The sequence below is a fragment of the Petromyzon marinus genome, chromosome 63 (assembly GCF_048934315.1).
Source record: "Petromyzon marinus isolate PM22_M1 ecotype Great Lakes invasive population chromosome 63, UKy_Petmar_22M1.pri1.0, whole genome shotgun sequence".
In the NCBI taxonomy this organism is placed as follows: domain Eukaryota; kingdom Metazoa; phylum Chordata; class Hyperoartia; order Petromyzontiformes; family Petromyzontidae; genus Petromyzon; species Petromyzon marinus.
The window spans coordinates 3,797,145-3,816,066 of record NC_133729.1 but is presented as its reverse complement, the minus strand read 5'-3'; the positions used below and the strand labels follow the sequence as shown (position 1 = coordinate 3,816,066).

The window sequence follows — 18,922 nt, the reverse complement described above, 5'->3', positions numbered from 1 at the left end:
AGAATCAAGGTCCCCCGCCCCCTCAACTCACGTGACTTCGACACCGCCATCTTAGGTAGGGATATGTTAACATCGATATTCAAAGTTCTTTCGGTAAAGTCACGTAGAAGGGAAAAATATCCAATAGTGGGCGGGGCGCGGTAGAGGGGGGGGGGTTCGAAAACGTCATCAGAACGCGACGTAACCCACGCCTCGCCCTCCAGGACAACGTCAAAACATAACCCACCCCTCCCCCCACCCCATACAAGTTTTGTTTTTATCGGGTGGTGGCGGGTTTAACGACACAACATTTATATACTTACGCGATCCAACACCCCCCCCCCCCCCATAGATGATAATGGATCGCGAAAGCCTGCTACGTGAACACTCCCTCCCCCTTACAAACATGGCGGCCAAACAAACACCCACTCTCTACGTCGCGTTCAAAGTGACGCGCAGGGGGGACGCGGCAGGCACCCCCCCACCTCCTCCTCCTCGAATGGCTCAACGTGAGGGTGGTGGAACCCTCGCACCGTGAGACGCCTGCCGAGTGCTCTCTGCAGCGTTTAGAGATCAAAGTGGTGGTGGTTGTAGTGGTGGGGCCAGGGGCCAGTGGGACGCGCAAGATGAACGTGGCCGAGTCGAGCGAAGACTTTGAGAGTCAAGGTGAAGGTGGTTGTGGTTGTTGTGGTGGTGGTGGTTGTGGGATTCATTGTTTGGGGCGCCATCCATGCTCGCAAGGCCCCGGAACCAGCAGCGGCTGCTGCCTCTCCGCCTCGTTGTCCAATGCTGCTCGCTCGCTCGCACGCTCGCGGCCACTTTGATTTGCAGACCCCCCCCCCCACGCGCGTTTTGCGCTAAAAAATAAAACTTCACGTCTCTGTGTCTCTCTCTGTCTCCGTGTCTCTCTGTCTCCGTGTCTCCCTGTCTCTGTGTCTCTCTGTCTCTCTCTGTCTCCGTGTCTCCGTGTCTCTCTGTCTCCGTGTCTCTGTCGCCGTGTCTCTGTGTCTCCGTGTCTCTCTGTCTCCGTGTCTCTGTCTCCGTGTCTCTGTCTCCGTGTCTCTCTGCCTCCGTGTCTCTGTGTCTCTCTGCCTCCGTGTCTCTGTGTCTCCGTGTCTCTCTGTCTCCGTGTCTCTGTGTCTTTCTGTCTCCGTGTCTCTCTCTCTGTGTCTCTCTGTCTCCGTGTCTCTCTGTCTCCGTGTCTCTGTGTCTCCGTGTCTCTGTGTCTCTCTGTCTCCGTGTCTCTCTGTCTCCGTGTCTCTGTGTCTCTCTGTCTCCGTGTCTCCGTGTCTCTGTGTCTCTCTGTCTCCGTGTCTCTGTCTCCGTGTCTCTCTGTCTCCGTGTCTCTCTGTCTCCGTGTCTCTCTGTCTCCGTGTCTCTCTGTCTCCGTGTCTCTGTGTCTCTCTGTCTCTGTGTCTCTCTGTCTCCGTGTCTCTGTGTCTCTCTGTCTCCGTGTCTCTCTGTCTCCGTGTCTCTCTGTCTCCGTGTCTCTCTGTCTCCGTGTCTCTGTGTCTCTCTGTCTCCGTGTCTCTCTGTCTCCGTGTCTCTCTGTCTCCGTGTCTCTCTGTCTCCGTGTCTCTCTGTCTCCGTGTCTCTGTGTCTCTCTGTCTCTGTGTCTCTCTGTCTCTGTGTCTCTCTGTCTCCGTGTCTCTCTGTCTCTCTGTCTCTGTCTCTGTGTCTCTCTGTCTCTGTGTCTCTCTGTCTCCGTGTCTCTCTGTCTCCGTGTCTCTCTGTCTCCGTGTCTCTCTGTCTCCGTGTCTCTGTGTCTCTCTGTCTCCGTGTCTCTCTGTCTCTCTCTGTCTCCGTGTCTCTCTGTCTCCGTGTCTCTTTGTCTCCGTGTCTCTCTGTCTCCGTGTCTCTCTGTCTCCGTGTCTCTCTGTCTCCGTGTCTCTCTGTCTCTCTCTGCCTCTGTCTCTCTCTGTCTCTGTGTCTCTCTGTCTCTGTGTCTCTCTGTCTCCGTGTCTCCGTGTCTCTGTCTCTGTGTCTCTGTCTCCGTGTCTCTGTCTCTCTGTCTCTGTGTCTCTCTGTCTCCGTGTCTCTCTGTCTCCGTATCTCTCTGTCTCCGTGTCTCTGTGTCTCCGTGTCTCTCTGTCTCTGTGTCTCTGTGTCTCTCTGTCTCCGTGTCTCTGTCTCCGTGTCTCTGTCTCCGTGTCTCTGTGTCTCTCTGCCTCCGTGTCTCTGTATCCGTGTCTCTCTGTCTCTGTGTCTCTGTCTCCGTGTCTCTGTCTCTCTGTCTCTGTGTCTCTCTGTCTCCGTGTCTCTCTGTCTCCGTGTCTCTGTCTCCGTGTCTCTCTGTCTCCGTGTCTCTCTGTCTCTGTGTCTCTCTGTCTCTGTGCCTCTCTGTCTCTGTGTCTCCGTGTCTCTCTGTCTCTGTGTCTCCGTGTCTCTCTGTCTCCGTGTCTCTCTGTCTCTGTGTCTCCGTGTCTCTCTGTCTCCGTGTCTCTCTGTCTCTGTGTCTACGTGTCTCCGTGTCTCTGTGTCTACGTGTCTCCGTGTCTCTCTGTCTCTGTGTCTCTCTGTCTCCGTGTCTCTCTGCCTCCGTGTCTCTCTGTCTCCGTGTCTCTCTGTCTCCGTGTCTCTCTGTCTCCGTGTCTCTGTGTCTCCGTGTCTCTCTGTCTCTCTGTCTCCGTGTCTCTCTGTCTCCGTGTCTCTCTGTCTCCGTGTCTCTGCCTCCGTGTCTCTGTCTCCGTGTTTCCGTGTCTCTCTGTCTCCGTGTCTCTCTGTCTCCGTGTCTCTGCCTCCGTGTCTCTGTCTCCGTGTCTCTGTGTCTCTCTGTCTCCGTGTCTCTCTGTCTCCGTGTCTCTCTGTCTCCGTGTCTCTGTGTCTCTCTGTCTCCGTGTCTCTCTGTGTCTCTCTGTCTCCGTGTCTCTGTCACCGTGTCTCCCTGTCTCTCTGTCTCTCTGTCTCCGTGTCTCCCTGTCTCTGTGTCTCCGTGTCTCTGTCTCCGTGTCTCCATCTCCGTGTCTCTGTCTCCGTGTCTGTGTCTCCGTGTGTCTGTGTCTCTCTGTGTCCGTGTCTCCGTGTCTCTGTGTCTCTCTGTCTCCGTGTCTCCGTGTCTCTCTGTGTCCGTGTCTCCGTGTCTCTCTGTCTCCGTGTCTCTGTGTCTCTCTGTTTCCGTGTCTCTCTGTCTCCGTGTCTCTCTGTCTCCGTGTCTCTGTCTCCGTGTCTCTGTCACCGTGTCTCTCTGTCTCCGTGTCTCCGTGTCTCTGTCTCCGTGTCTCTGTCTCTGTGTCTCCGTGTCTGCGTGTCGTTCACGGCCTAACCCTCGGCCTTGATTGTTAGCGGCGGGGGTTGGGGGGGTTGCGGAGGGTCGGGGGGGGTGTGGAGGATTGGGGGGGGGGTGGAGGGGGTTTGGGGGGGTGGAGGATTTGGGGGTGGGTGCGGAGGTCGGGGGGGGTGCGGAGGATTGGGGGGGGGGTGCGGAGGGGGTTTGGGGGGGTGGAGGATTGGGGGGGGTGGAGGATTGGGGGGGGGGTGGAGGATTGGGGGGGGGGGTGGAGGATGGGGGGGGGGGGTGGAGGATTGGGGGGGGTGGAGGATTGGGGGGGGTGTGTGGAGGATTGGGGGGGGTGGAGGATTGGGGGGGTGTGTGGAGGATTGGGGGGGGGGGGTGGAGGATTGGGGGGGGGGGTAGAGGATGGGGGGGGGGGTGTGGGGGATTGGGGGGGGGTGTTTTAACGCTGCTGTTTTTATTACCAGAAAGGCTCACAACCTATATTATTGTGTTTTGCTCCTGGCAAGGGAGGTCCCGTCATGTCCGGTTTAAATTTTGCCACTGCGCGCATGAATTTAAAACGCCTGCGATCGGAGCTTACGATCCGCCGTGCGATCTGAGAGAGCGGCTTAATCCAGGGGTCACGTTGGGTGCAAAAGTGCCGAGAGGCGGCAACCCCCTTCAATCTGTTTTTATTCACGTTGCGCCAAAACAACCGTCGGCAGTCCGCGGCCACCTTCGGTCGCCACCATCAAAATACACGAGGGCCGTGAGAAGACCAACGTGTGACCCACTTGATGCAGGCACCGGTGGCTAGACACCTGTGGACCAGCCTGCACGTCGGTCAACACCTGGGTCCCGTCCCGTGACCGAGCACCTCGCCGGCGGGCGGTGCGGACAACTCCACGCGGCACCTGAAAGTGCCCCGAGCCTCGCGCGAGTGACGTCCCCCGCCGCTCGGGTGTCGAATGACGTTTTGTGTTTGTTTTGGTTGCTGCTGCTGCTGCTGCCGCCGTCGATTCCAGAGGTGCCCAAGGACATGGTGGTGGTGGAGGTGGCCGGGAGCGACATCCATATCTGCGGCACGTGCCGGCATCAGTTTCACAGCCTGGAGGCGTTCATCACTCACAAGCAAGAGAACCAGTGTCCACTCCACACGGAGAGCAACATCTACATCAGTAAGTGTTGGGCGGCGGGGGGCGGGGAGAGAGAGCGAGAGAGAGATGGAGAGAGAGGTGTGGGGATGGACGCGCCGCTCAAGATGCCCGCGACACGATTCCTCGCGTGGAGATTTCCTGATCCGACGCGAGAGATGTAACTCCCCCCCCCCCCTTTTCCTGTTCCGATGACGCGCGTCATCGGAACGGAATCGGAAGGAGAAGACAAAATTAAATGACTTTATCGGTACCGAGGCTCCCGCGAGGCCATGCGGGAGGGGCGTGTGGCGCAGCTTGGCGCCAGCTATCGTAAAAAAGCGGGCGTGTCACTACAGTTCTCTGCGGTGAGTACAATGTCTTTAAGAACAACGGTGCTGCTACGCCTTTACAAATAAATTGAACGTCGAACCGCTTCAGCGGTGGACGGGACACCACCCTGGAACTTTGCAGTCGCCCCGGAACGGGAAAGGGGTTTGAGCAACTTTCACCGGACGAACCGCTTCCGGTGTGACCAAGAGGGGTGTGTGTGTGTGTGCCGCTTCCGGTGTGACCAAGAGGGGTGTGTGTGTGTGTGCCGCTTCCGATGTGACCAAGAGGGGGGTGTGTGTGTGCCGCTTCCGGTGTGACCAAGAGGGGTGTGTGTGTGTGCCGCTTCCGGTGTGACCAAGAGGGGTGTATGTGTGTGTGTGTGCCGCTTCCGGTGTGACCAAGCAAGAGGGGGGTGTGTGTGTGCCGCTTCCGGTGTGACCAAGAGGGGTGTGTGTGTGTGTGTCGCTTCCGGTGTGACCAAGAGGGGTGTGTGTGTGTGTGTCGCTTCCGGTGTGACCAAGAGGGGTGTGTGTGTGTGTGCCGCTTCCGGTGTGACCAAGAGGGGTGTGTGTGTGTGCCGCTTCCGATGTGACCAAGAGGGGTGTGTGTGTGTCGCTTCCGGTGTGACCAAGAGGGGTGTGTGTGTGTGTGCCGCTTCCGGTGTGACCAAGAGGGGTGTGTGTGTGTGTGTCGCTTCCGGTGTGACCAAGAGGGGTGTGTGTGTGTGCCGCTTCCGGTGTGACCAAGAGGGGTGTGTGTGTGTGTGTGTGCCGCTTCCGTTGTGACCAAGAGGGGTGTGTGTGTGTGTGTCGCTTCCGGTGTGACCAAGAGGGGTGTGTGTGTGTGTGCCGCTTCCGGTGTGACCAAGAGGGGTGTGTGTGTGTGTGTGCCGCTTCCGTTGTGACCAAGAGGGGTGTGTGTGTGTGCCGCTTCCGTTGTGACCAAGAGGTGTTTGTGTGTGTGCCGCTTCCAGTGTAACGAAGAGGGGTGTGTGTGTGTGTGTGCCGCTTCCGGTGTGACCAAGAGGGGGGTGTGTGTGTGCCGCTTCTGGTGTGACCAAGAGGGGTGTGTGTGTGTGTGTGTGCTGCTTCCGGTTTGACCAAGAGGGGTGTGTGTGTGCGCTTCCGGTGTGACCAAGAGGGGTGTGTGTGTGCCGCTTCCTAACATCGCTGGGGCATCGCACTGCTGCCACACGACGGCCCCGCTGTGGGGAGCCAGGTGACCACGGCGCACCATCAGCTCCGGCTGTGAAGGGCGTCAAGGGCGGACTGGTTGCCCTGCACGTGCCGGAGGAGGAAGCTGCCGCACGGCGTCGTGGCTACGTGGGCTGACGTCCACTCGAAATATGTGACTTGGACAAACATAGGCGTTTATTTTTCTCGAGTGTCTGGGGCTCGTGTGAAACGGTCACGTGTAAAAGCATTCTCTAGATGATACTGGATGACAGCGAGCACAGGAATTACCTTTAACATGCTTCAAGTTAGAATGTTATTCTAAGACCATCCCATGATGCTACCGTGTACACAGCACGTAAGTTTATTTCGCCGCTCGCTCCGTCTTCCAGCGGAGCTGCAAACCCCGCGCTCCGCTGTCGGGAGCCTCTCCTCGCGACTCTGGAACAGAGAAACGTCACATTATAGGATGCGTCCGCGATGTTGACCTGGCACTCCGCAAGCGTCCGATGACCTTGATCCCAGACTGAGTGGCACCCAGAGCCTCGAGTCAAACCCATATATTTATGCTGCTGCTGTTGTTGATGATGATGGTGCTCATGATTATGGTGGTCGTGATGATGATGTTTCTGCTGATGAAGGGGAGAGTTAATCGGAATGTGTTCTCGTCTGATGGCGAGAAGCCTTTGTTATCATATATGGTGCCATTTGGCGATGAACATTGGAGCTACAATTGACCAGAAAACTCAAAAGATGTTAACTTCTTAACTTAGACTCTATAAAATAGAACGTATGTTTATCAGTCAAGGCCCAAGCGAGAGAGACGAGAGAGCGAGACGGGGACAAAGCGAGAGAGTGAGACTCGTGGACGGAGGGACAGGGGAGAGCAACCCCAGTCCCAGGCCTCAAACTGTTGCCTCATTTGATATCGCCGTGGCCGTTAAACACCTTTTTGAGATGGAGCAATCTGACCTAGCGCTCGAATCCGGGCCCTCATTTACTGGCCGTTACGAGCTGCCTAAAATAGCGAGACACCGAGACCCTGGGCTCGTTACATCGGAACCTCCGATTCGCCGGCTCGGTTGTTCCTGCTTGGCCATCATCGTGAACATCGTTAGAGCTTCATGATGATGGGCGCCATGGTGACGAGACGTTAACTGCCTCGCCTGGTGTGCAGGAGGTCGTGGTTTTGATCCCGACCCTGACGCCTGCTGTGTAATTGGAGTTTGCGTCTCTCTCTCTCTCATCGTCATCACGGCGGCTAGGTGATGTTAACTACCTCGCCTGGTGTGCAGGAGGTCGTGGGCTCGATCCAGACCCTGAAGCCTGCGTGTCTCTCTCCCCGTGATCCCGTCGATTTTTTTTCTCCGGGTCCTCCAGTTTTTCCCTCCACATTTATAAATATGCGTTTAGTGCATTTGGCGGCTCTAAATTTCCACAGGACAAGCCACTTCGTTGAGCTTATCATTTGTGATGGCCAGGTCCCGTTTCCGAAAAATAGCTATATAGCTAAGTGGGCCCTTACTTGGTAAAATAAAAAAATAGTTTCGTCGTTTTAAGTTCGGAAAACATTCGCACCCAAGGAACTCGGCTGTTCTGACTTGCCCATTACGGAGCTCCTGAGCGAGCGAGATCCAGCCACGCACCTCGACGCAGGGATCAAAACCCAAGCACCTCATCGGTCCCTTTTGGCCCCCCAGATTTCAACGAAAGTTAACGCCGTTGTTGCGTCCGCGTGCGCGGACGAACCGGGGGCGTCCAACTTCATCGCGGCTGTGTGTGTGCATTTTTCCTCCCCAGGAGCGCCGTGTAATCTGGCGAACACGTTCATAAATGCCACTGTGACGTTCCCTTTCTTTTCTTCCCCCCAGCTCCTGCGAACGTTAACCCGCCGTCCGCGGAATGCGTCTTCGACGCCGCTTCGATGATCAGCCCTGAGGTTAGCAGGAGTCCTTCTCCCGTCCACAGCCTGGAGGTCGTGAACTCCACCCCTACAAAGAAGGCCGAGGCTACTGCCGCCGCCGCCGCCGCCGCCGCTGCTGCTGCTGCAGCGACTGCTGCCGCTGTCGGAGCGGCGGGGAAGGTGAAAGTAACAAAAGAGAAGAGATACGAGTGCAAATTCCAAGGTGCGTTGCGTTGATGCTGTTGCTGTTGTCGTTTAGGCTGTGTTGATCATTTTTTGGAGACCGTCAGCTCGCTACACCCCGAGGTCGCGGTTTAATCGCAGGCAGTGGATGCAACCCGGATTCGAACCCAGGGTTCTCAGCTGTGCTGGCTCAAGATCACCACGGTGGCATCGCGGTGGCTAGGAGATGTTAACTGCCTCGCCTGGTATACAGGAAGTCGTGGGTTCGATCCCGACCCTGACGCCTGCTGCTGCTGTATATTTGGAGTTTGCGTGTCTCTCTCTCATCATCACGGTGGCTAGGAGATGTTAACTGCCTCGCCTGGTGTACAGGAAGTCGTGGGTTCGATCCCGACCCTGACGCCTGCTGCTGCTGTATATTTGGAGTTTGCGTGTCTCTCTCTCATCATCACGGTGGCTAGGAGATGTTAACTGCCTCGCCTGGTATGCAGGAGGTCGTGGTTTCGATCCAGACCCCTGATGCCTGCTGCTGCTGCTGTATATTTGGAGTTTCTGGCTCTCTCTCTCCCCGTGGTCGCGTGGATTTTTCTCCGGCACCTCCGGATTTTCCCTCCGCATTTTGGGCGACTATGGATTTCCACATTAAGAGCCAATTATTTGTGCATTCATTTGTGGCCGAGCCACTTCTGAGAAACGAGTTGTACGGCTCGGTGGGCCTTACCTGGTAAAATAAATTAAAAAAGTTTTCAAAAGGTCTCTGACCTCCGGGCCGTCCCCACCACCTCCTGAGAGAAGCGTTACAGAGTGTTGTTTTCACTCGACACAAACCACAAGTGGGTGTGGAGCTGCAGGACAATGGTCAGCTGAGTTTCGGATTTGCCTCTTACGCAGGTACACTCGTTCATCGTTTTAACGCGCGAGTCGATGCCTTCCTGAAAAGTGGCACGTCAATCGAAAATGACAGGGCGTAAGTATATCACATTGTGCAAATTTAAAATCGCATTTGGACTATCAAGTAAGCCCGCAGTCATCCCATGGCGGGACAAATAACGGAGGGCACGCCGCCGCCGAACTGCATCGTACCGCTAAGCCGCGCCGCTCAAGAAAGTAGTTTTAACGGGGGCACATTTCTCGATATAACGGTGCGCGTTGGGCGTTATAACCGGCGCGGTCCGCGAAAAGTGATCCCGAATGCGTTAAACGAGGACTTCCAGTAATGGACACCGATTTAATGATGAAGGTGTTACGGTAGATGATGCCGCTATTGTGCGCGCGCACGTGTGTGTATGCTCGTATGCACGGGGGGTGGAGCGGCTTCGACGGCCGTTAGCGCGCCGTGCTCGGAACTCGGGGGGCATCCTGTCTTGTCGATTCCCGCCCATGACTTCGCATCGGTGGCAAATGATGTGAACCTGTCCTGCGCCACCAATCGGCTGATCCAGCCTTTAATGGGAGTCGTGGTGCGGTGCAAGTTAGCCATATTTGTCTGTTGTAGTGCGCAGAGTTAGACTGGTAACTTTAATCTGAATTGTCTCATGGTTGTTGTTGTTGTTTGACTTGCATCCCACTGGGATTTTTGCACACAGCGTTGATATGCGGTGCTTTTTCTGGAAGACTTTGCCGTTTTTTGCCGGATTTTTTTCTGTTGCGCATCGTCACTTTAAGATGTTTTTTCCTGTTCGTGTTTTTGTTTTTTTGTTTGTTGTTGCGGTTGCACCCGATTCAAGAGCCGAATGGCTCACAGGGCCATGCCTAATAAATAAACTGAAACTTTGGTGAGACTGTAAGATTGGTCGTGTGTGTGTGTGTGTGTGCGCAGGATGTAATTTTAAAACTGCTCACACGAAGGACATCACAAGACACGTACGCACGCACACTGGTGAGTCACAACCGCACTCAACCCTCTCCTCTCTACCCCCCCCGCCGCCCACCACTGTGTTGATTTTGCATTTTGCCCGTGAGCTCGCGATCCTTTCCGAGATCAAAAGCGAGCAGCTCCCCTGCTGGGTTTGTAGTGCAGCGCGCTAAGCACCGCACCGCCGCTCCCCACACACACACACACAACCACAAAGATCCCCACCGTGTAGCCTGCAACAGACTGCTGGGGCAAGTGCTGTTAGCGAGCAGCACCCGTGAAGGCCGGCACGGCGCACGAGGGGGGTGGGTGGCCAGCACCGCGCCCGGCCGCCTTTGTCTCCCCCAGTGGCGATGTTCACTACACACCGCACCCAGGTACTCATTTGAGACCGAGTCGACCTAGGGGAGGCCCAGGACCGGGTTCAGATAATCGTCACCGCGTTGGCCGCGAGCGGGAGTCGAACTCGGTCCCGCCGGGTTCGTAGCGCGGCGTAGCGCTAACCGCTACACACTGTCACCCCTCACGCTCACTCACACACACACGCACACGCACGCACACACACGCACACACACGCACACACACACACGCACGCTCACACACACACGCACACACACACACACACGCACGCTCACACACACACACACACGCACGCTCACACACACACACATGCACACACACACGCACGCACACAGGGGAGAAGCCGTTTGAGTGCGGCGTGTGCGGCAAGGCGTTCTCGCGGCGGGACAAGCTGCAGCTGCACGCGCGCGCTCACACTGGCCGCCGTCCCTACCAGTGCATGGAGTGCGACTACTCGTCGTCCGACGGCAGCAGCATGCGCAAGCACCTGCGCACGCACACGGGCGAGCGGCCCTTCCGCTGCCAGATCTGCCCCTACGCCAGCCGCAACGCCAGCCAGCTCGTCGTGCACCTGCGCTCGCACACCGGTGAGTGGCGTGGGGGGAGCGGGGGGGGGGGGCCCTCGTCTCGTTCCAGGCCGATTCCACCGAGGGGAAGCCTAGGGCCGGCTTAGGGGAGCGCCACGCTTGAGCCGTAGGGAAGGTCCCGCCGCCGCCGCCGCCAAGCCATTCTCTGTCGGGTCCTTCCTCTCCTACCGGTTCCTTTACATTTCTTTCCCCCAAATGTTGCTGCTGCTGCTGCTGTCGATCCTACGACATACGGCTGGTATCCAGACAGTGCCCGGTTTACCGTCTCGTCGCTGCCTGCGGCATCGTTGTCATCGTCGTCATCGTTGTCATCATTGTCATCGTTGTCATCGTCGTCGTCGTCTGCTGCTGCTGCTGCTAGCGACCTTTTCTTCTTGCTTCCCCGTCGGTCGCCCTTTGTACTCCGGGGGAGGGCAACCGCTGGGCGTCGTCGATTCGTCCCCGCGCGATATCTTCTGAAGCTCCTCCCGCGTCGCCGCGGCTGTTCACGCTCCGATTTCTGCTCGCCTCGATTTCGCACCGTCTATCCCGCCTGGTTGGTCATCCAGGCCAGGAAACCCCCGCTACGAAGTGAGGATCCACCCGGTCAAGCGAAACTAAGACGGGAGATTTCCCCCGCGTAGCCTCTGACGGGGCTGTGAGGGGGGGCAAGTTGCCGTCAGCGAGCGGCACCCGTGAAGGCCGGCGCTGTGGCACACGGCGGGGGTGGGAGCGGTGCCGGCAACTACGCACGCCCGGCCGCCTTTGTCTCCCCAGCGGTGACGTTTACTACACACCGCTACACCGGGTACTCGTTTGAGGCCGAGTCGACTTAGGGGAGGCCCAGGACCGGTTTGGATAATCGACGCCGGTGTTGGCGGTGAGCGGGAATCGAACTCGGGTCGCCGGGTTCGTGGCGCAGCGTGGCGCTGACCGCTGCGCCACCACTCCTCGCTCTGCACAACACTCATGCACACCACACGTATGGCCACCAGTAGCAATCACAATGCACTTTCATATTTCAACGTAATTATGTCACGGTAATATATTATTCTTATTATTGCTATTCCCTACCTGCTCCTGACTACTTGCGCTCACCGCTACACGCACACACACACACTGGAATATCACCCCACCGTACGTGCATCTCGCCCCCCCCCCCTCGCCCCCCCCCCTCGCCCCCCCCCCTCGCCCCCCCCCCTCGCCCCCCCCCCTCGCCCCCCCCCTCGCCCCCCCCCCCCCCCACCTCTTCTCCGACTGCTTTGTATAGGCGACTCGCCCTTCCACTGTCAGCTGTGCAGCGCCAAATTCAAGATCAACTCGGACCTCAAGCGGCACATGCGCGTGCACTCGGGCGAGAAGCCCTACAAGTGCGACCACTGCGACTACCGCAGCTCCATGAAGGCCAACGTGAAGTCGCACGAGCGCTCGCGACACCGCCTCGAGCAGCAGCAGCAGCAGCAGGAGGGGAAGCCGGCACGGCCGGCGCCGGCACCGGCGCCGGCGCCTCCGCCGGCCGTGCCGGCCGTGGCGGCCCCGGCGCCTCTGCGCTGCGACTACCGCGGCTGCGACTTCGCGTGCGAGGGTCGCACGGCCATGCGGGCCCACGCCCGCGCCCACGGCATCGCCGCCTCGCCGCGGCACCGGCGCTCCGGGCGGCGCTCGGAGGAGCGGGGAAGCCCCGCGCGGACGCCGTCGAAGCAGCAGCAGCAGCAGCAGCAGCAGCGGCCGCACGGCTGCGAGGCGTGCGGCGCGGCCTTCGTGCGCGCCGACTCCCTGCGCTCGCACCGGCGGCAGCACGAGGAGGTGGCGCGCACCGTGCAGAGCGCGGCGCTCGCCGTGCTGCAGCTGGGCGGCGGAATGGCGCAGGGGGAGCGGCGGCGGGAGCGGCTGGCGCCGGGCGACGGCCGCGCCGCGGACGGGGCCGGCGGAGCGATCGCCGTGGCCGAGGAGGAGGTGCTGCGGATCGTCATCGCGGGCCCGCCGGTGCCGCCCAGCGACGAGATCGTGAGGGCCGCCATGCGCATCGCGCACGGCGGCGGCGGCGGCGACTGCGGCGGCGGCGGCGGCGACTGCGGCGGCGGCGAGGTCGGCGGCCAGGACGAGGCGGCGGCCGAGGAGGCGGCGGCCGCGGCGGCGGCGTCGCAGTCCAGCGCCGTGCGTCTGCTGCACGAGATGGGCCTGCTTGCGTCGGCGGCCGGAGGGAGCGCCGCCGCTGCCCCGGCTGCCCCGGCGTCGGAGGAGGAGGAGGAGGCGGCGGCGGCGGCGGCGGCGGCGGCGGCGGGGGAGGAGGAGGAGGAGGAGGCGCCGTCGGTGCGGCTGGCGTCGGGAGAAGTCGTCCGCGTGGACCACGGCGGCGCGGCGGCGGCGCAGGAGCGTCGGCGGTGGCGGCAGCAGGTGGAGGTGTCGTCGCACGGCCACTTCGTGGTGAGGGCGGCCACCCCCACGCTGAGCATCGTTCGCTTCGGGCCCGTGGAAGACGTCGCGGTCGCGGCTCACCTGCAGCAGCTGCAGCAGCAGCAGCAGCAGCAGGAGGCGGCGGCGGGGCTGGCGGCAGAGGCGGCGGAGGCGGCGGCGGGGCTGGCGGAGGGCGCCGCGGGCGGGCTGATTCTGCAGACGCTGCCCATAATCGTCGCGGCTTCCCAGAGCGCAGCGGCCGCTGCGACGGAACCCGATCCGTAGAGGCTGTCCGGAGGAGGCCGGGCGGGCGGGCGGGCGGGCGGGCGGCTCGTCGGTTTCGGGTTCACGTCGCGCAAACGAAACCTGCCCCAGTGTTTTTCTTTGCCGAATTTTTTGTTTGTTTTGCTGTACTTATTGCCTATCTATTTTTGTTAATTTATTTTTGTTCCGCCTCCGGCCGCGCCGCGGTTGTGCGCCGGCCGACGAAGGCACTCGGGCGACGGCTCCGTACGGAACCCAACTCGGCGGTGCCGGTGCAGGGAGCGCCGCGCTCCCAACCCGGCCGACAAGGGTTCGGTTCCCGCTCGCGACCACCGATGGCAGTGGAGGAGTATACGTCCTGAGCCTTCCCTGGGTCGGTAAACATCGCCCGCCGGGGAGGCGAAGGCGACCGGGCGCGGTGCTGGCCACCCACCCCCTCGGCGGCCGTGCCGTGCCGCCCCTCGCAGGCGAGTGCTGCTCGCTGAGCAGCACTCGCCCCAACAGCCTGCTACGGGCTACGCGGGTGACCCGCGTCTTCATCTGAATGCGTGCGTGTTTGATTTTTGAAAGCAGAGCGCGTCTAGCCTCGCGGTGAGAGCCGACGGCCGAGGATGGCAATCTCTCTACCCGCGTCCGAGCGAGGGAAGGGCGCGAGGTGGGAGTGTGAGGGTGTGTGTGTGGGGGGGGGTTAGGGGAGCGGATCGGCCGCTGAACAGCACGGAGAGTTCGTCCGTCCCAGCTTGCGAGCCGCAAGGTTCTTTCCCATGATTCTCAATACGGGGGGAGTAGGGGGAGGGGGGGAGGGGGGGGAGGTGCATGGCGCTCGGCAATTCCCGGCAAGTGGCCCGCACGCGTTGAGCGGTCGACTCCGTGCTAGCACCTCTTTCACACCACGGTACGTAGCCGGCCGTGCTGGTGGGGAGTGTGGTGAGTCTGTGGGTCTCTGTGTGGTGAGTCTGTGGGTCTCTCTGGTGAGTCTGTGGGTCTCTGTGTGATGAGTCTGTGGGTCTCTATGTGTGGTGAGTCTGTGGGTCTCTGTGTGGTGAGACTGTGGGTCTCTGTGTGGTGAGTCTGTGGGTCTCTGTATGTTGAGTGTGTGGGTCTCTGTGGTGAGTCTGTGGGTCTCTGTGTGATGAGTCTGTGGGTCTCTGTGTGGTGAGTCTGTGGGTCTCTGTGTGGTGAGTCTGTGGGTCTCTGTGTGGTGAGTCTGTGGGTCTCTGTGTGGTGAGTCTGTGGGTCTCTGTATGTTGAGTGTGTGGGTCTCTGTGTGGTGAGTCTGTGGGTCTCTGTGTGTTGAGTGTGTGGGTCTCTGTGTGGTGAGTCTGTGGGTCTCTGTGTGATGAGTCTGTGGGTCTCTGTGTGGTGAGTCTGTGGGTCTCTGTGTGGTGAGTCTGTGGGTATCTGTGTGGTGAGTCTATGGGTCTCTGTGTGGTGAGTCTATTGGTCTCTGTGTGGTGAGTCTGTGTATGCAAGTTGAACTTGTTTCGCACCACGGTACGTAGCCAGCCGTGCTCGTCGGAGTGTGTGGGGAAGGACCACAAACTAATCACGACATTTTTGTTTCAGCCAACCCGGAGGAGGAGGAGGACGAGTGTTGAAAAAAAGCAAGCACACTTTTATTTTACAAGTTTGTCCGACGTTTCGCTGGAGAGTGCATCAACTGGTGTTGCTGCTGCTGCTGATGATGTGGGATGCAATAACTCCGGCGAAACGTCGAGAAAGGCGATTCCTATGAAGGGGAACAGATGAGCACGTGGCATGTAGAATGCACGCAGCTGAATGTATGTACGCCGAACTTCTTTCGCACCGTACGTAGCCAACCGTGCTAATCGGAGGTGCGTGTGTGGTGAGCAGAGGATTATTAATTGTCTGCTACAGCGCGTTTACAATCATCCAGCCAACCCAGCCACCCCATCCAGGCACACACGCAGCACCCACTCCACCTCCCTCAACTCCACCCCACCCAACCCAGCTTGTGCAAATATTAATTATTTGTCGGCGTTGGCAGTAACCCCGCAGAACAATAGATGACAAAAATATATTTTAAGTCGTCCAATGTCACTGGCATTGGCCAAATATTACAATGCTTGATAAGTTGCCTGCGATTGATTCAATTGGGATCACAGCAGCAACCCCCCCCCCTACTGCACGACAAAAACGTGGCAGGACCCTCCTGAAAAAGTGTGTTGAGAATCGGTGTGAGGCTTCCCTGGGTAAAATAATTGCGAATAACTGCATTAATCTTGATTTTGTTGTTGTAACCGGGTGTTAACACGAGACCAGAATGAGCCTCGTTTGCGGGAGTTGACCTGGGCTACCAAAATTGCCATGTCACAAAAAACGAACGATCAATGAAGCTGATACAAATTCCGGAGCAAAAGTAACCCACAAAAAAATTCGCGTTTTTTAAAAAAAACTCAAATACCGCATCAACAACACGATATAAATGTTCCTATGTTTAAAGTTATGGGAACTCATTTTATCTTGTCGCCCCCCCCCCCCAAGCGTGGGGGGGGTGGACTCGATCAACGACGAACGAGTTCACGATGAGTAGTGGTTGGTGGGGTGAGGCGGAGTGGCGAGAGCCCACCCCCCTCGTATCGAGGCGTCGACGCTGGACTGAGCCCGCTCCGGTGGGGAGGGAGCCGCTGCCACACTCGCAGTGGCCTCTCACTGCCCACCAGAGGCCGCTCTTCCCCTCCCCCCCGCCCCCCCCTCCTCGACCGCGTGTCTGCCGCCACCACGTGGCCTTGCGTCACGCAGCGCTTCGTAGCCGGCCCCCTCCAACGTCACGTGACGCGGCGACGGACTTTGTGACGTCGCTTCGTGACCGGAAACGGGACGCGCCGACGAAACGGAGGCGATTTTGCTGATCGACGTGGGCGCCGAGGCATCGGGTGCCGGTCTCCTGCTCCCCAGCCCCTGAGACAATGGTGAATAGTCCACGTTCACGTTCCTGTGATGAGGATGGGTGTGGGGGAGAGGCCGTAGTACGGCCACGGTTGGCTTGCCGCGGTGATGTCTGTGGTCATTTTGAAGTTGCCATTGGGACCGCTTGCGTGTGTGGATCGCGGAGCCCTATTGTGATATCAGAAATATGGGTCACAGTTTATGACGTTACAGTACGGTGGATGATTTAATGTTGGTTAGCGGAAAACTGTCGGTGACTTCCTGCTCAAATGAGCATTGATTCCGATTCCCCCCCCCCCCCCCAACAAAGTGGTGCTCATTTTATCGGCCCCAAAGGGTGGGATGATGGGCGTCTACTGCTGATCCACCTGACCAAGACGCCTGGAAACCTGGAAAATGAATTTATTTAGAACTGCTTTTTTGTGTTTAGTTTGTCTTACCCACACACCTCTCATTAGCACTATTGGCTACGTACAGTGCGAAAGAAGTTCAACGTACACGTACATAAATCACGAATAGCTGAAACCCAGTCTCCATCTAAGATGATTTATTGCAACGCTTATATTTCAAAATAACGTGTTTCATCAATGGTTTTTACAAACCAACTGTTATTTTATATTATTAATAGAAGTCAGTATTCTTTAACGTGGGCTAAAACATTTGTATTTATATGTAGAGAGAGAGACATAACGGAGTTCCGATTATATTTGGCTTTACCCACGATAATGTATTTGTACGTGGCATTGCGTTGTGCATTGAACGGTGATACCATATCGTTAATATGGAGAGCTCTTGCCAATAACCTGTAAACCATCAGCATTTGTTGAACAAGCATGACTGCTGATGAGGCCCAAGAAGTCTGAACGAATTCAGACTTTGCTTGCTTAAACAAATGCCGCTGGATAATATTGCTCTGGAAAGCGGATGGGTCAATGGATTAAAACATCAATACAATTATTTGTGCATTGTACTTTCTTTCTATGTGTTCTGTTCAAATTACTAGCTTGCTTCGGCCAACCAAAGTTGGCTCTGTGCTCAGCGGTGCGAAAGAAGTTCAACATATATACCTAGACTGACATAGAGACCCATAGCCTCACACAGAGACCCGTAGACTCGCACAGAGACCCGTAGACTCACACATAGACCCGTAGACTCACACAGAGACCCGTAGACTCGCACAGAGACCCGTAGACTCACACATAGACCCGTAGACTCACACATAGACCCGTAGACTCACACATAGACCCGTAGACTCACACATAGACCCGTAGACTCACACAGAGACCCGTAGACTCACACATAGACCCGTAGAATCACACAGACCCGTAGACTCACACAGAGACCCGTAGACTCACACATAGACCCGTAGACTCACATAGACCCGTAGACTCACACATAGACCCGTAGACTCACATAGACCCGTAGACTCACACATAGACCCGTAGACTCACACAGAGACCCGTAGACTCGCACAGAGACCCGTAGACTCACACAGACCCGTAGACTCACACATAGACCCGTAGACTCACACAGAGACCCGTAGACTCACACAGACCCGTAGACTCACAGAGACCCGTAGACTCACACAGAAACCCATTTCTTTAGAACTGCTTGTTGTGTTTAGTTTGTTGTCCTTCCCCCACACTTCCGATTAGCACGCTTTGCTACGTGCGGTGCGAAAGAAGTTCAACAACAAACATACACACAACCTCAATGGGCGTTCGCCTGGTTAAATAAACTCAATGGGCTGTCATCTGGTTAAATAAAGTACGCCGATTACAGGAGATAATTAATCTCAATGGGTTCTCAACTGGTGTAAATAAAGGATGCAAACTATAACATGTAATCCATCTCAACGGGCTCAATGCTACGTACGGTGCGAAAGAAGCCCAGCGTACATACGATGGGACCCTAACCTGGTGAAAGAAAGGAATTTGCATCATTTAAGAAAAAACGAACTTCCAAGGACTTTCACCTGACTTCATAAAGGACGTCGACCAGGTAGATAAACATCAATGTGCCCTGGTGTGGTGCAAATAGAGCATCTTCATTCATCGATACGTTCCCATCAATGGACTGGTGTGGTCATACAGTACAAGGATAAAAGGGCATGCACCGGCAGAGATAAGCAAACTCAATGGACTCTCACCCAGTTTAATAAAGGGCCGCATTCAATTCGCGACTGCTGTTTGCTCTTCGCTTTACAGCCTTCATGCACGATCAAGGTTTAGGTGGAACCATGAATTAATGTTACCGCTGCAGAGCACCTTTATAGCCACCTGTTAGTGAAGCAGATCAGTCCTTTTTTTCGTCTTTTGGTCGTCGTGGGAATCGTAAAAAAAATCGTGATACAAGCATGAAACTTGCCGTGGAGATACATTTACAAGTGTGGGTGCTTTTTTTCGGGAGGAAAAAAATCATTCGTTAGAGACTTTAAACAAACAAAATGGCCGCCATTTTTGCCACACGGGCCACCAATTTTTTGGTGGCGGCCATTTTTTATTTCTTTAGATGTCTAAAGTTGTGCTTATTATGTTTATCATTATTCTTGGTTCTTTCGGTAAACTCACGTTGAAGGGAAACAAATAATAAAAAATATATATAAAACAATAAAATTCTCACGACGTTTCGACTGCAACACAAGCAGTCATCA

General features: G+C 57.0%; 1 protein-coding gene across 2 annotated transcripts; it reads left to right on the top strand.

Annotated features, from left to right (window-relative positions):
* Positions 1-407: 407 nt before the first annotated feature.
* LOC116955988 (uncharacterized) lies at positions 408-17,223 on the top strand. Of its 2 annotated transcripts, none has more exons than XM_076053989.1 (6): positions 408-645; positions 4,219-4,371; positions 7,703-7,957; positions 9,737-9,796; positions 10,468-10,719; positions 11,992-17,223. In XM_076053989.1, the coding sequence occupies exons 1-6, from the start codon at positions 606-608 to the stop codon at positions 13,719-13,721; spliced, it is 2,490 nt and encodes an 829-aa protein (XP_075910104.1). In that variant the 5' UTR covers positions 408-605; the 3' UTR covers positions 13,722-17,223. The 2 variants fall into 2 exon arrangements, with proteins under 2 accessions (XP_075910104.1, XP_032833265.2); XM_032977374.2 differs by having other exon boundaries at positions 414-645; positions 11,969-13,415.
* The last annotated feature ends 1,699 nt before the right edge of the window (positions 17,224-18,922 follow it).